The 14,472-nt window shown below is 40.7% G+C and overlaps 1 protein-coding gene across 2 annotated transcripts in view; it reads right to left on the bottom strand.

The window, feature by feature from the left end:
* The window catches only part of TSPAN5 (tetraspanin 5), an 86,626-nt gene that overhangs the window by 14,625 nt on the left and 57,529 nt on the right, over positions 1 to 14,472 (bottom strand). The window contains exon 2 of one of the 2 annotated variants that reach the window (XM_071555893.1): positions 10,975 to 11,025. The exons of the other annotated variant lie outside the window; for it this stretch is intronic. Within the exon in view, the coding sequence (XP_071411994.1) occupies positions 10,975 to 11,025 (51 nt within the window). The remainder of the gene's footprint in view (positions 1 to 10,974; positions 11,026 to 14,472) is intronic. 2 annotated transcript variants of the gene reach the window in all.

Raw genomic sequence — 14,472 nt, forward strand, 5'->3', positions numbered from 1 at the left:
GATATGACAGTCAGCACAGTCTGCTTGTAATGCCATTTTCGCCTTCGAGGCAGAGCTTGGGTTGCGATGCCAGCAATCCTGAGGAGCTATTTTATTTTTTTGAACACATTTTAACCAGAGTTTGGCTGATGCTGAACAGATGGGTCATATCAAGAAGCAAGTACAAAGCCTCCCTTATTCCAGTGCGTTTGCACAGGAACAGTTACAGTTTCCTAAGTCCTTTTGGCAGAAAAAAAATGCTGAAAGTGTTACTATTTCTTCATTGAACTCGCTGCTGCTGTAGGTCAATGCAAAGCACTCTGCTGTGTGTCCTCCAAGAAGCCTGAACCCAGGCTGAGCACTTTGGACTGCTGCTTCCTCTACTACCTCCTGAACAATGCTGTGGCTGGAAAAGCAGCAATATAGATCTTTACATCTACAGTTCCTTATTTGCAGAATTATTAGGTGCTTCATCCTTTTCCTTTTTCCTGTTTATATCCCCTTATAGTTTCTTTTGAAATCATCCCAAAACAGCCATAATTTAGAAGGATTTCATTATAACCTCATTTCCAGAAGCTGATAGTAACATTGCTCATGGATGGCTGCTCACAATCCTGGCTTTAGACTTTTGATTATTTTATATATAAAGATGTATAAATATATATATATATATACATATACACACACTTCTTTTCGGCCACTCCAAACACATCAATTGTTATATTGCCAATATCTCTAACCCATTACTTCATGTATTCTGCAACCACTTTCACAGTTTGACAAGAAAAACTGACATTCAGCAAGCAGTAAACAAAGACAGTACTCCAAGCTTTTTAATTCTACAGACAAAGACAGAATAGATAAAATATGCACATGAATTTCTCCAATGCACACACCTTAGAAAAGGTCAGTATGCTTAAAGCAAAATTAAAACCTGACTACAACCCAATCCTAAAGTATGAACAATAATCCAACAGCCTGAACGACATTCTCAAAGCGGATTCTTCTCCCTCCTACTACTGAAGGCTATTGCCTGACAGAGAGGGATGAAAAAAAATAAATAAAAAAGTAAATCACATTCATCACTTTCCTCCTACATTACATATAGTACTAGCCTTACTGTCATTCATTAAAAAGGCAAAAATAGATGTAAGTAGTGATACAACACAACTCAAAGCCAGCAGCACTCCTGCCAAAGCAGATCAGTTGGTCCATCCCTTTTCTGGGACCATTTCAGTGAAGGGATGGCACACATCAGGATGAAATGAACACTGACCTGTCACTAACACTTACATCAACTTGTGCAAAAGTTTTCCACTACTTTTGCTTCATTACATTTGTCATAGGAAAAAAAATCCAAGACAACTTTCTGGCTAAGAATAACAAGCAATACAAGTAGTATAATCGAATAACACACAAACCTTCAAAAAAAACACGGCCTTGGCCATACACAATTCATGAAGCATGAGCTCTGCTTCAAGGGGGGGAAAAACTACTGAAATTACCTCTGCAAAGTTTTCAAGTCCCTTATTCTGTGCCTATACAATTATGGGAATAAATTCTGCCTTAAAGCAAGCATTACTACTCTTGTCTTTTAATATTAGCTGACTTTGAAATTAATGGACCATAATGTAGTAGAGTGAAAAAACAGTCACTGCAGAAAGGATATTGGCTTTATATTATTTTTATTTACTTCAAAAAAAAAAGCCAAGATATATGACTAGTCATTTGCGTCCCTCTTCATAAGATGCTTTACCTTTCTTTAAAAACACACAAAACAACACCAAATAAATAAACAAAAAGCAAATCATTATGCTAAATCAACCCCTTTCCATATGAAAGTAGCAAAATTCAAATGAAAAGAAATCCAAGTGAAATTCAGCTCACATTTGTGGACACTACTCTTAGAGAAGCTGGTCATAATATAAGGAAGTGTTAGTTAGAAATACATCACTTTGCATTTTTGCCACACTCCCATGATGGTCAATGGAAGAAAATTTATTGAACCAGTTTTATACTGTTTTTCCAATCACGCCCCTTCCCACTTTACTTGATTCTCTAGCACAGCCAGGCTCTTTGCACCCTTGCATGCCACATGTTGGCCAATCACCTGGCACAAGTCACTTATCCCATCTCTCATCTCTTCCAGGCTCCAGCTCCTCAGGGTAGCTGTGATGTGACATGCACTGAAACAGAACAACACAAGCTTTACCTGCCATTGTTTGCTGTCCTTGGAAAGCACCTTTATGTGCATCTGTTGCTGGTGCACACATGGCTGTCATAAGCATAGCTTGGATAAATCCCAAATCACATATCCTGACAATGCAAAGCACACACGGTGTAATTCTTGTTTGTACTCCATATGCTCCCAGCTCATGAACCCCAAGTTATCAGTATTCTGGAGGGACATCTCCGGATATACAATCGTCAGAGAGGCTTTGGCAAGAAAACAATAACCAGCAGTGGGAATGAGAAACACAGACAATGCTCTGTGGTTACAACTAGAGATGCACAAAGGTGGTCTGAGAGAAGATTCCTGCTTAGTACCTGAAATACAGTTTTCCACTCTTATTTTTGGGACACTTACAGATAAGGTCTCTGAAGATGCAGCAGTGCAATACCCCGAAGAAAAGCAAATTTTGCTTCAAGCAGCAGAGCAATGACCAGGGAATATTACCTCACTTTATATTATTAAGAAGAACTAAATGTATGGCTCTCTAGGCACATACCCTTCCTATCCACCACAGGTTTCCATGCCTGCTGCTGTACCTACTGCCACAGCATTCAGTACTTAATGGCTTCTGCTAAGAAAAGTTTGACAGAAATGTAAAAACAATTGGTAGTGACCAGTTCTGTCTTCATCCCATCTTTAGGCAAAAGCAGAAGGGAATATTTCCTAGAGGTGCTTGAGCAGAGGATCAAGAGTCTCATCCTCTAACACTGCATCCTCCAGTGCCATGCTCTGAATCCTTAGGCTGAGCAGTCAGTTGTGGAATATATGCTGACTGTCAGCTTCTCTCTTGCATCAATGCAAGACCTAAACAAACCCCCTGTAAATACTTCAGCACCAGGCTTTCCACAAATGCAAGGTATTTTTCTTCAGCAACCCTACTGCAAGTTGCCCACCTCAACTTTTAGTGTTAAATAGTTGCAGGTACTCTGATACTTTTAACATCTAAAAGGAGGAACTATTTTTTTCCTCCAAGTACACATTCTCATTTTGGAAGTATGGTTGGGGTTTACATGCACATCACTTTCTTGGTAGTTTAGGCATGTGTGTAATCTGTATTTGGCAGGAAATGCTTTGTTTGTACAAAGCTACATATTCGAATATTTTACTTCTCCCCATGGTGTCAACTCAGGGTTCCGCTGTAGTCCCACAAGGACAGCCAGTAGGACATGTTCCCTGGCTGATCTCCAGCTCATCTGTTTGCTCTGTTCCTCAGCCCTCCATAGTCTGCTGTACATAACAATGCATGAGTTACTAATTAATCTTTTAATCCAATGGAAGTCAAAATCTGTTTGGGGTAGTGAAAAAACAAAAGCATCATCCATAACTGAATTAAAATAAATAACAGTGAAGTTGTGAAAAAAGTTCCTTTATTTGTGAAATATATTTCGCTTCAACCCCTAGGATGCAATGATGTAGGGATGGAACAGGACAGACAGACCTCGTATTTCCATCCCACCTCAAATTCCGGAGGGGAAATCAAATCAAACAGTAGGACCTGCTCTTATCTCCAGCAAAAGGGTGCCTTCCAACCCACGAAGAAACATGAGACAGCAAGTCAGGCCCCCGACAGATGCTCCTGCAGAACTGAGTCTTCTCCTTATGGTACATAAGCACAAGCAGAAAAGCAGTCTGAGAAATGCCCGACAGGTCCTCTGTTGTCATGCCATGTTTTCACCACAGCCAGAGCCCTCCACTACTACTAAAAGCAGGATCTTATGTAGAGCTCACGGGAGAACAAGGCAAAGGAAAACTGCTGGTCTTGAATACAGGAACTCAAGAAGACCCCTCCTGATATTATAGCTGCAGAACTCTCTACCTTTATCCCATCAATAAAGAGTAATAAAGCAACAGTCACATACAAAAGCAATAGGGGTGCACACATCACCCCTTCTCCATTTTGTACTCTTTAAGATCATGAGAACAACTTGTACTACTTTTCAGAGACAAGTCCCCAGCTCCAGCTTCCACCTTTGGTGCACATCTCCATTAATATTTCAGGTCAAATCCAGCAGTCCATTTGAAGTGACCACACACAAACTGTGCTTCAGGTCACACCAGGGAACGGTCCCAGAGCACACAGACTAGATCACTCACAAATGAAGATGTGCCCCTGGAACATTTGTCATGCTCCAACCACCACCAGGTATTCAGTCCCTGAGATCCCACTAGAACTAAGCTGAAGAGAACTCAAAACCTTTCAAAACATGTAGAGTGTACAAGTTGGATCTTCAGCCCCCTTTGCTCTCCTATTGGTCCCCAGTGTCTGCATTTAGCAGACACAACCTCTGCATGCTGAACCCAAAGCAAAGACAGACACCTTGGCTGGAGCAGTGCCTCAGTGCTGTCACACTGATACAATCTGATCTGATCCTGGGTTCCTAAGGAGGCCAGAGAAGGGAGTGACAAGCGCATTAACAAACCAGTTTGATTTCCAGATCATCGTCTGTTGGTGTGAAGAGCTGCTGATTTAACAGACACAGCAGCAACACTGGAGGGCAAGAGAACAGCAACACCTGAAAACATCAGGCAGCAGCAATTTTAAAAAGCTGACACAGTAATGAAAATTCAAGGCATACTGAGTCAGAGACACTTAGGAGAATCATCATCCTAGGGAACAACTGGGGAATACATGGAATTTGGTGCACATGAATGCATGTAAAACAACAAGACAACACAACAGCAGAATGGGAGAAATCAGCTATTTTTTATTTACATTTCCTCCAAGATGGGAAAAAAAACGCTGCTGCAGAATCCCATTACAGGACAAAAAACCCCACAGAAGATCTAAAAAAAGATTCATCAGCACAAAATCTTTCTAAATATTTCTTCCTTGCAAACAGAGGTTTAGCCTTTTCACAAGCTTGTCTGCAGGACTTAGAATCACTGGCAAACAAGAATATGAGGGTATGATGGTAAATAAAAGTATTTCCAAATGCATGATTTTAAAATGGGAAAATGTCTCTCTGCTTTGTTAGTCATAAAATCCATGCAGTTTCTCCATGCTGTGCATCTGAATGAGAATGGTGAACAAAACAATAGTCATTGAAATATGCCAAATTAATTCTACTTCAGAATTTTGTCTCTGCAAGCAAGAAACTAGGTGGGGGATGTTTACAAATCTTATTTCCTTGATTTTTGTTGTTTTTGCACTTCCCACAGCAAACAGTAACAGTAGCAGTGTCTAATGAAGGACTAGTCTAGTTTTCTTGTCCTGACAAAGCAGAGTTCAATAGGTAAATAACTGGCATAAATACATTGCAAGATATAAATTTTTAGATTTTTCAGATTAGGAGCTATTAAAGTGTTGGAACACTAGTAAATTATCTAAGACCCTGTTTAGATTATGCATCTTTATATACTGAAATTTAAACTAAATGTCACATCACATCCCTCACTCTCTTCCCCCGTCCTGTTAAATCGACACACAGCCCCTGACTTCAGGCAAGACGCTTTGGGCTCCTTCAGAGCCCATAAGGAACAGGACACGTGCACAGTTTCCTTGTTGCCAATACTTTTCGGAAGAAATGTGTGATAGATAGATACGCACAACAGAGTGACTAGCGCAACAGTCCTTCTGGACCTCTACCACTCCCTGGGACAGTAAGAGAGGTGAGAATTTTTTCCTGGTTTTCACTTCAGGGCAAGAAGAGACAGATTTGGTGTCTTGGTTTGAGGGGAAAAACCAAAATGTTTACCCACAAGCGGGGGAGGGGGCCTTCTCCACAATAATCACGCCAGTCTTTATCAAATTTAAGGAACTTTAATACAAGAAGGATAACTGTCCCTAACTGATATATATAGATATATATATAGATATATATATAGATATATATATATATATATGTAGGTATAATTATAAACAGACCAGAGCAAAGCCGCTTCCCCAACACCACAGAGGAAAAAAAAACAAAACACCAACCCCCACAACAACAAGTTTCCTTCTGGAGAAGAGTTATACTTATGGCAGCATCAGTGTCACAGTCAGGCTGGCAGCAGGGTGAGTTCCCAGATGAACTCTGTGTCTCTTGTCCCAAATGAAAAAAAGAAAGCTGAAAGTGGGAAACCGCCACGTGTCCTGGAAAGCAGCTGCAAACTTCTCTCTCCAGGGTCGCTGCCCCAGCCGGGGCAGGCAGGCCGTGACGGTGCAGGTGGCGGTGAGACTGGTGCAGAGGTCGGGACCCCAGATGCAGGAACGAGGAGAAATAGCCGTGGCGGGGAGAGAAAGTAGCGGCTCAGCAAGAAGCCCCAGCAGTAGCCAGCAGCAGGAGCAGGAGAAAAAAAAGAACAGCTTCCCTCCTCGGCAGCACACCCACTGTTCCTGAGTTCCGCCAGCTAAGAATGGAAAAATGTCCCCTAAAACAAAAGAGACAACCTGCCCCCACCTAAGCGATCAGCAGTTAACTACTTCTTTTTGTTAACTGCTGGCATGGGCAGTTAGTGGCAGGGAGAGGATTTACATACTAATTCCAAACTACAACACTTGGTCTGACAAATTGTGACTGTTTCTATGCAGGGAGTTTCGCCTGTCCTCGAACATCAAAGCAGACCTAAATCATCTTAGAATAACAAGTCTATCTTCAAACTTGAGATCCAGATCTAGAGCCCCTGCTCACCAAGAATACTGTGCTTGCACACAGAAGTACCATACTGGAATTCCAAACAGCACACAACTTATTCTGAGCTGGAGTTTAATCAACAAAATTTGCAAGGATCTGCAGATTTCTTCCCTACTTTAGTATCTCTGCTTCTGCCACCTCCTACTTAAGAGCTTATCCCAAAACCACAGTGCTTTTCTGCTAAAAAGTCTGCCTCCATGGACAGTCTTATAAGGTCTCCAAAGATGAAACAGCAATTCATCACTTAGGCTCCCTACTCTTGAATATAAATCTCCTGCAGGTAGCCAGGAAGCTTATTTCCCAGAGTACCTACTGGCATCATACCACGAACAACCTTAGAGATCACAATATCTAATACATACAATGAAGGAGAGAAACAGACATTTGGTAGAAGTCTAATTTATTTTGAAAGTATCAACAGAAGACATGACTTGAAGTGGTTAAAAAAATCCCAGTGAAATATAAATGTTTTCCCCTGCTGTTGAGCAAAGGTAGTATAAGTTGCTGGGGCTTAGTACAGCCTCTTTATGCGTTAAAAATGTTCATGCCCCTGTTGCAGGGAGGAGGGTGGAAATCAGCTGCCACGGATGAACTATTTTATGGTACAAGCCCAAGTCCAGCGTGCCCGAAAACACTGCGAGACTGTGAGCTATACAATGCAACCATGTATAGACAGCTTTATTCATCCTCCGAGTTTATGGCCCCCACCCACCCTCAGCTCTCTTTCAGGTTCATGACTCAGAATGCTAATTGCCCAGTTTTTGTTTAGGGCTGGCTGACTGGATGTCAAGCCAATTCTATTGCCTATTTGACAAATGAGCTCTTTTGCCTCCCTGCAAAGGCAGTAAGGAAGGTCACGAGACTGTATATTGTGCTTTTCTTCTTTACAAGAAACTTTAAAGGGGAGAATTCAAGCCAACTTTGCAAAAAAAAAAAAGGAAACTAACGACCAAGTTCACAAATCTACCCCAAACTGGTTTTAGCCAGCAGTAAATGGGACTCCTATGAAGTGTAGATTATTTATCTTATAGTTTTAATGTGACCTGGGACACTACCTGTTTACCTTAAAACAATTCTGTGAAGTAGCAAAAGTATATATAACTTGATGGCCAGGCTATAAAACCACACAGCTGCATATAAAGTCACACGATTCAAAACAGAAGTAAATCAAAATCCTCCTCACCACCAAATTCAGTAGGAGTCCTTCTGAAGACCCACTCCTGTAAAAAAACCTTACAAATTTATGTTTACACATTATAGAATGACAGCATCAAGTTCAACTTTGCTAAAGACTTCATTCATTGGGCAGCAGCAAATCTTCACAGGATGGCTGAGGTCATCTGGTCACCTAAATCAGGCTGCCTAGGATCATGTCCTGATTTTGGAAATCTCCAGAGGGAGACTCCAAATGATCTCTGGGCAAACTGTGCCAGTGCTCGGTCACCCTAACAGTAAAAAAAAGGGTTCCCTGATGTTCAGAGGGAACACCTCCTGTTTGTGTCCATTGCCTCTGTCACTGGGCAACACTGAGAACAGCCTGGGCTCCACCTTCCTTGCACTCTTTCTCCAGGTACTTCTGTATATTCAGAATCCCCTGAGCCAATTCTCCTCTGGGCTGAACAGTCCTAGCTCTCTAAGTCTTTCCTTGTAGAAGAGAGGCTCCGGTGCCTTAATCATCCAGGCAGCCCTCTGCTAGACTCTCCAGTATGTCAGCATCTCTCTTGTTCTGGGAAGTCCAGAACTGGCCCAGGTGTGGTCTCACCAGTGCTGAGTGGAGGGGAAGAATTCCCTCCCTTCCCTTGCTGGCAACACTCCTTGTACAGCCCAGGACACTATTAGCCTTCTTTGTCGCAAGGACAGAGTGCTGGCTCGTGTCCCATGCCCTGCTCTGACAAGCTGCTTTGTTGTCTTACAGTGCACCACTACAGCAGCCCACAATGCCTAAGGGATATCCAGTCCACCCTTAGGCAAAAAGCAGTCAAGCTAAAGAAGTGCTTTTCAGTTGTGATACAGATCTCTCAAACCTTAGGCATCATCTTACTCGGCTTTTGTCGTCAAATCCTCATCTGCAGTAAGAACAACTCAGTCTGGGATCTGTCTGACCTGCCCCCCACTAAGTCACACAGGGCCTATGAGTATGTGACCCTGCAGCTTTTGGCCATTGCTGGCCCTCTAGGAAGCTGAATGAAATAAAGGGCTCAGTTTGGCTTGATACAAGTCCACTTTTCTGTAGTTCTTGCTACAAAACTCAAATCTGCCTGTGCTCAAGAGCTCTGTGGTTCAGCTACACCAATATGGCATTTTGGTTGTTACAGCCATGAACTGAAACAGTTCACACCAAGCACTGCAGGACACAACAGTTAAAGGAGCAGGGAAAAGATGCTCATTTTCAAGAAAAAAACTTGTGCTTTAAACCAATAATCAGTATTTTATTTATTAATTTCTAAAGGAAACCTTACTACATATGGAGCCTGAGCTAATGCACATTAAACTGCTGTAGGTGGTTTTATTTGCTTGTCTTAAAACAACATGGCATTTTCTTCTACTTTCAGAATCTGAGTAAAAATGTTTTAACATGACTTGGTAACAGATGTCCAAATCTGAAGTAAAAACATGAGCTCTGGCTTCTGGCTATGGGCAATTATGAACTGAATATGTTTTTCCAACAAAGGGTGCATGCTTTCCCATACAGAAAATATGTAAACCCTAAAAAAACAGACCTAAAAAGTCTGTCAGAACACCTTGTAGCTGTAGGACTGGCATACTTTAGACTTCCAACACTAGCTGTTTGCCCTTTGCCTGTTCATTCATCCTAAAGAGGAATCATTTTGTTACCTACTGCAATGAAACAAAAATGTCTAAATCTCTTCTAGAAAGCCCCTCCAAAATAATGCTGTTCTCTCAGGGTAAGACACAGGTACAGAGCTCTGAGAGTATGCTCAGAGTATTAAAAAAATACATGGTTTTGCACCTTTGGTGAACAAAAAAAGACACAGCACCTCTTTCCAGCCCTATTCAAGCCATCCAGCATCAGTATCACATCGTATATAAACATACACACATATATATATATATACAGTGTGAGTTAATTAATATCCCATTACTATTTGCAATGCTCTACATCCAAGGCTTACATAGAGAGCAATTAGAATCTAAGTCAACCACTCACTTCTGAACCAGCAAAACTTCTTGTGAATTTACAAGTAACAAAACTTGAGAGCTTCCAATCTGTTGCTTGTTCTGTTGCAAGCACCAATTATTATGCCTTAAGTGAACATCAATTTGTAACTTACTCAGTGTTTTCCATTAAAAGAAGAAAAAACTATTATATAATTGAACATCATAACACCATTGTTACTGGCCAGGTTTTATTATTTTCAGTCTTTTAAACAAAGAAGAAAAGGAAACTCTGGCTTTAATTTTAGCTGTTGTCTTTTAGTGAGCCAACTCTTCATCCAGTAACCCCAGACATCCTGACTTGTTTTGTATATTATGTCTTGGTATTTTACCTTCTTCCCAACTTCAGCAGCAAGCAAACTAAAAGTTAGGCTCTGGTTCACAAGTGTTTTCTTTTTCCCTGCCCACTCCTCACACACACTCTTCCCATTTTGAAGCTGATCTTAGTCTTGCAACAGAGAGTATCCAAGTGGCCAGTTTTATTTGCACAAGTAAAAGCAACAGTTTTTCTGCCTCAGGTTTGCCTCAGTTTACAGAGTTCATTCTGGTTTTTGTGGTTTTGTTTTTTTAAGAGGAACAGCAAGTAACCTGCTCTGTTAGGGCAAAGTCGAGGAGGCCTCTTTGCAGGAAGTTGCCCTCTAAGACTTGTGGGCTCCCTCTCCTTTTCCTGGGGACACACACAGTGGGGACTCTGCCAGCACTGCCTCGGTGGTGTGTCCTGGTGTCTGAGCTGCAGTTTGAGTGTGCAAAGATTGAAATGGGTATTTTATGTGCAAGTTTCGGCCACAACTTCTTTGCAAGGTATTTTTGAGAAAAATGCCAATTATGTTCCTCTAACTGACCCAAGCCAAGGTTTTACTTGACAGAGAGTCTTGATGTGGATACATAAAATATACATATTACTATTTCATTATTTCATCACAAAAAGAGAAAGAGGAAAAACAAAGTTTGGTGCTATATTCAACTTACCTTTTCATTCCATGCCCACAATCCAATCCCAAGAAATGCTATGCCAAGGAACTAAAGGAAAAGGAAAAAAAAATCAGAGCAAGAACTAGAAATTTATAGTGGGTTTTGTCTGGTTTGTTTTTGTTTTTTTAACATACATATTGACTCATCTTTGCTGGAGAATCCATTTTATCAGGACTGAGAGGTGCTTAGGGAGAGTTTTACAGTATGTATCCAGTTGTTTATTTTACAACTCAACCACTGTAACTTGAAGAATTTAAAACTTGCACAACTCAGGGATGTTCCAGATAGATAGACAGATAGATGATTGATAGGTAGGTAGACAGACAGAGAGACAGACAGATAGACAGACATAGATCAATAGACAGACACAGATAGGTAGATACATACATACAAGCATACATAGATACATACATAGTAAGTGCAGTAAGTGTCACTTTATCAGTATTGAGCAAGTGAGGTCCTTCTTGAATTTGTCAGATTCAAGGCAGACTCGACGATCAAGCAGCACATTATTTTACTACTGTGTTACCACCACCTACACAAAGCAACTGCTCTCCCAGTGCTCTCCCAGTGAAAGAAAGTCCTAAACACACACATGTGCTATCAGTTTCAGCAATGTTGTTCTCAGAAAATCACCTATGACTTTCAGGATGGGGGGGGGAGGGGGAGAGGGGGGAAATAATAAAAACAATACCAGTCTGAAAGACAGGATTTTTAAACCCCCGAAGCCAACTTTTCATAACTTTCCTGATACTGAGTGTTTCTGTATACCATAAAGGAAGTTAACATTTCCTTTTTCCTCCAAGGGACTCATAAGCACCAAACCCAAAAGACAGTCTTTCCTCCATTATGGAAAATGGAACAGCACTCTGAATTTTGTTACACCCCTGTATTCTCCATTCCACTGAACAATTCAGAGTGCACCACTTCCCTCCAAATCTACAGGGTTTCCATACCAAAGCTACACTAAAGATCAGTGAAACAAGCAAAACAGGCAGAACAAGCATTCCATTTCCCAACATCATTACTGCATATCTGGCAAGATACAGTATCTACCATGTGAAATGTTTAAAAAACGTATAGAAAATGTCTGAGCACATCTCTAAATGTCCATCTGTCCAACTTGAATATCTGGTTTTTAAAGCCTAATAACCAATTGAAAACAAAGCTATATTCACTCCAGTTTCAGAGCATGTCATGGGTTTTTGCTCAAACATAAAATTCCAGATTTTCTCTGTGGTTTCTTCACACTGCACTGTACAGACTTATTGTGGAACATAAGCATGTTTTCTCTTAAGATCTGTGTAAACAGTTCAGTATCCTAATGATTTTTCTTTTGCAAAACAGAACAAAAAAAGTGTTTTTCTGTTGAAAACTGGGAGGAGGCAGGAACATAAAGTTTCAAAGCTTTCCCAGAAATGATTTCAACAGTTTTGAAGAAAGATTCCCCCTTCCCTACATGCATTTTTTTTCTGAAGAGGCAATTTTAGCTTGTACTATAAAGCACAACCCAGTATCAAGTGGAATGTGCTTCCTGCAATGCCCTGAAGATCCTTAACACTCATGGCATTTCTGTGACTTTCTCCTCCAAGTGTGCTTTGCTAGTTACACAAAGGACCATGCATACTGGGAATGAACCTTTTTTTTGGACATGAAGAGTCATGATTGTAAATTTAAACAATACTACAAGTCAGCATTCTTCAAATTTTGCAGACTTGGCTGCATTTTAACACAAGAAAAATGGAAATTTTTCCTAAATGGAAAACCAGAACTGCTGGTCAAGAAGGTCTTATTTCAACAGCCTTAATTTTTATAAGTCCAAGACATGGATTTGAGAAAGCCAGCACAGCCTCCTGTGATGCACCACCTGAGCCAAAAGAGGTCATCTTACCTGTAGCAAGGCTGCTTTATTATTGTGGTTATAGAGCTTGCCAGAAAAGTGTGTGCAGTCCTCCTGACTGCAGTGATTATTTGAAATTTAAGATAAAGCTGTTCAAGTTTCCAAATCTCTCAAACTAATGCAGTTCTTTTTTGCAGTAATATTCTCCTTTCCTTCTTTCTTAGACAGCCAAAGGCACCACAGTTGAAAGAACAGGAGTTGAGGGGGGAAAAAAATCTACAGTATTTTAAAAATCCATAAGTTGCATTTGGAAGTGACAAATTGTTACTTTGTAGAGAGGTACAAAACATTTTGTTTTGCAAATAGCTTAATATGGCTTTGAACCCAACAAGTGTGGAAACCAAGAATGAAATCATTTGATCAGTGCATACAAATGTAACTTTACAGCCACACATCAGCTGCAAGTCTGGCTCAGATCCACCAGCTTTATAAACTTAATCTAGTCAAGTGTTCTGATCCTTCGTCAGAAGTTGAGACTTAAGGATAAGATGACCTCATGGGTTGGAAAAGGTGATTTAGACTCCAGGGTCTCAAGCCAGGCCAAGCTCATCTCCCTTTACAGACTGGGTAATCAGACTGTACTACACTAAACTGAAGCACCTAAAAAACTGAGATTGCCAAGCTTCTGTCAAGAAAAAAAAAACAAAAAAAACAAAACAAAAACAAAAACAAAAAAAAAAAAAAAAAACAAAAAACAAAACAAAACAGAAAACCGAGTTCTCAGAGTTTTCAAGAGGTTCACAGAATTAGATGCTGCTCAGTACCCTTGATATCCTAAAACAGAAATGCTCTTTTGAGCAGATGAAGAAACAGGAACAATGAATAAGATCCCTTAGGAGAAAAAGGTTCAAAAAGAAATTATGAACTCTATCACAGGATGCTGCAGAAATGAAAAGCTTAATGGCATTCAGAAAAAAAAGATGAGATAAATTAACAGAGGATCCATAGCTATTGAAATGTCATTCTGATGCAGCTTCTGCCTCAATGTTCGTACCACTGTCACTCAGTGAGAGACTATAATCAGAAAAAAATCACTGTATGCATGTTTTATTAAGTGTCTCTTGCCTTGGAGAAACTCTGCTCGCATTACTTGAGACAAAGTGCAGAGCAGCCCACTGACCTGAGCCCCCACAATCGTGCCCTAGAAAGACCCACGTTTGCAGAAACACAGCCTGAGATGGCGATAGAACGCTCAGGAACGCTCTCAGTAATCCCCACTGGCAGGAGACAGCTGTTCATGAGAAGACTTACACCTCTCACCAGGATTAACTTTGGATTTTCTTGACAATTATGAAAGAAACTCCTGTATAGCTAAAAATATCTGGAAGTGCTTAGCAAAAATCCCTCTGTATTTTTGCTCTTAGAACCAGAAGTAAAACTGGATGCATATCCTGATTATCTTGCGGCCTTTCTGTAGATCTCTCCAAGACAGTCGTGTTCTGCTTGCTTGTAACCACACAGAAAATCTCTTCACATCTGAAGGATGTGGGAAGATGGTGAGATGGCACACACATAATCTCAGTTATGTCTGGAAATTGTAATTAATTTATATCCACTAAATGACTCCACTGAGCAATGACAAGGTAGAAGTTTGC

This window comes from Pithys albifrons, chromosome 5 (assembly GCF_047495875.1).
Source record: "Pithys albifrons albifrons isolate INPA30051 chromosome 5, PitAlb_v1, whole genome shotgun sequence".
Taxonomy (NCBI): Eukaryota; Metazoa; Chordata; class Aves; order Passeriformes; family Thamnophilidae; genus Pithys; species Pithys albifrons.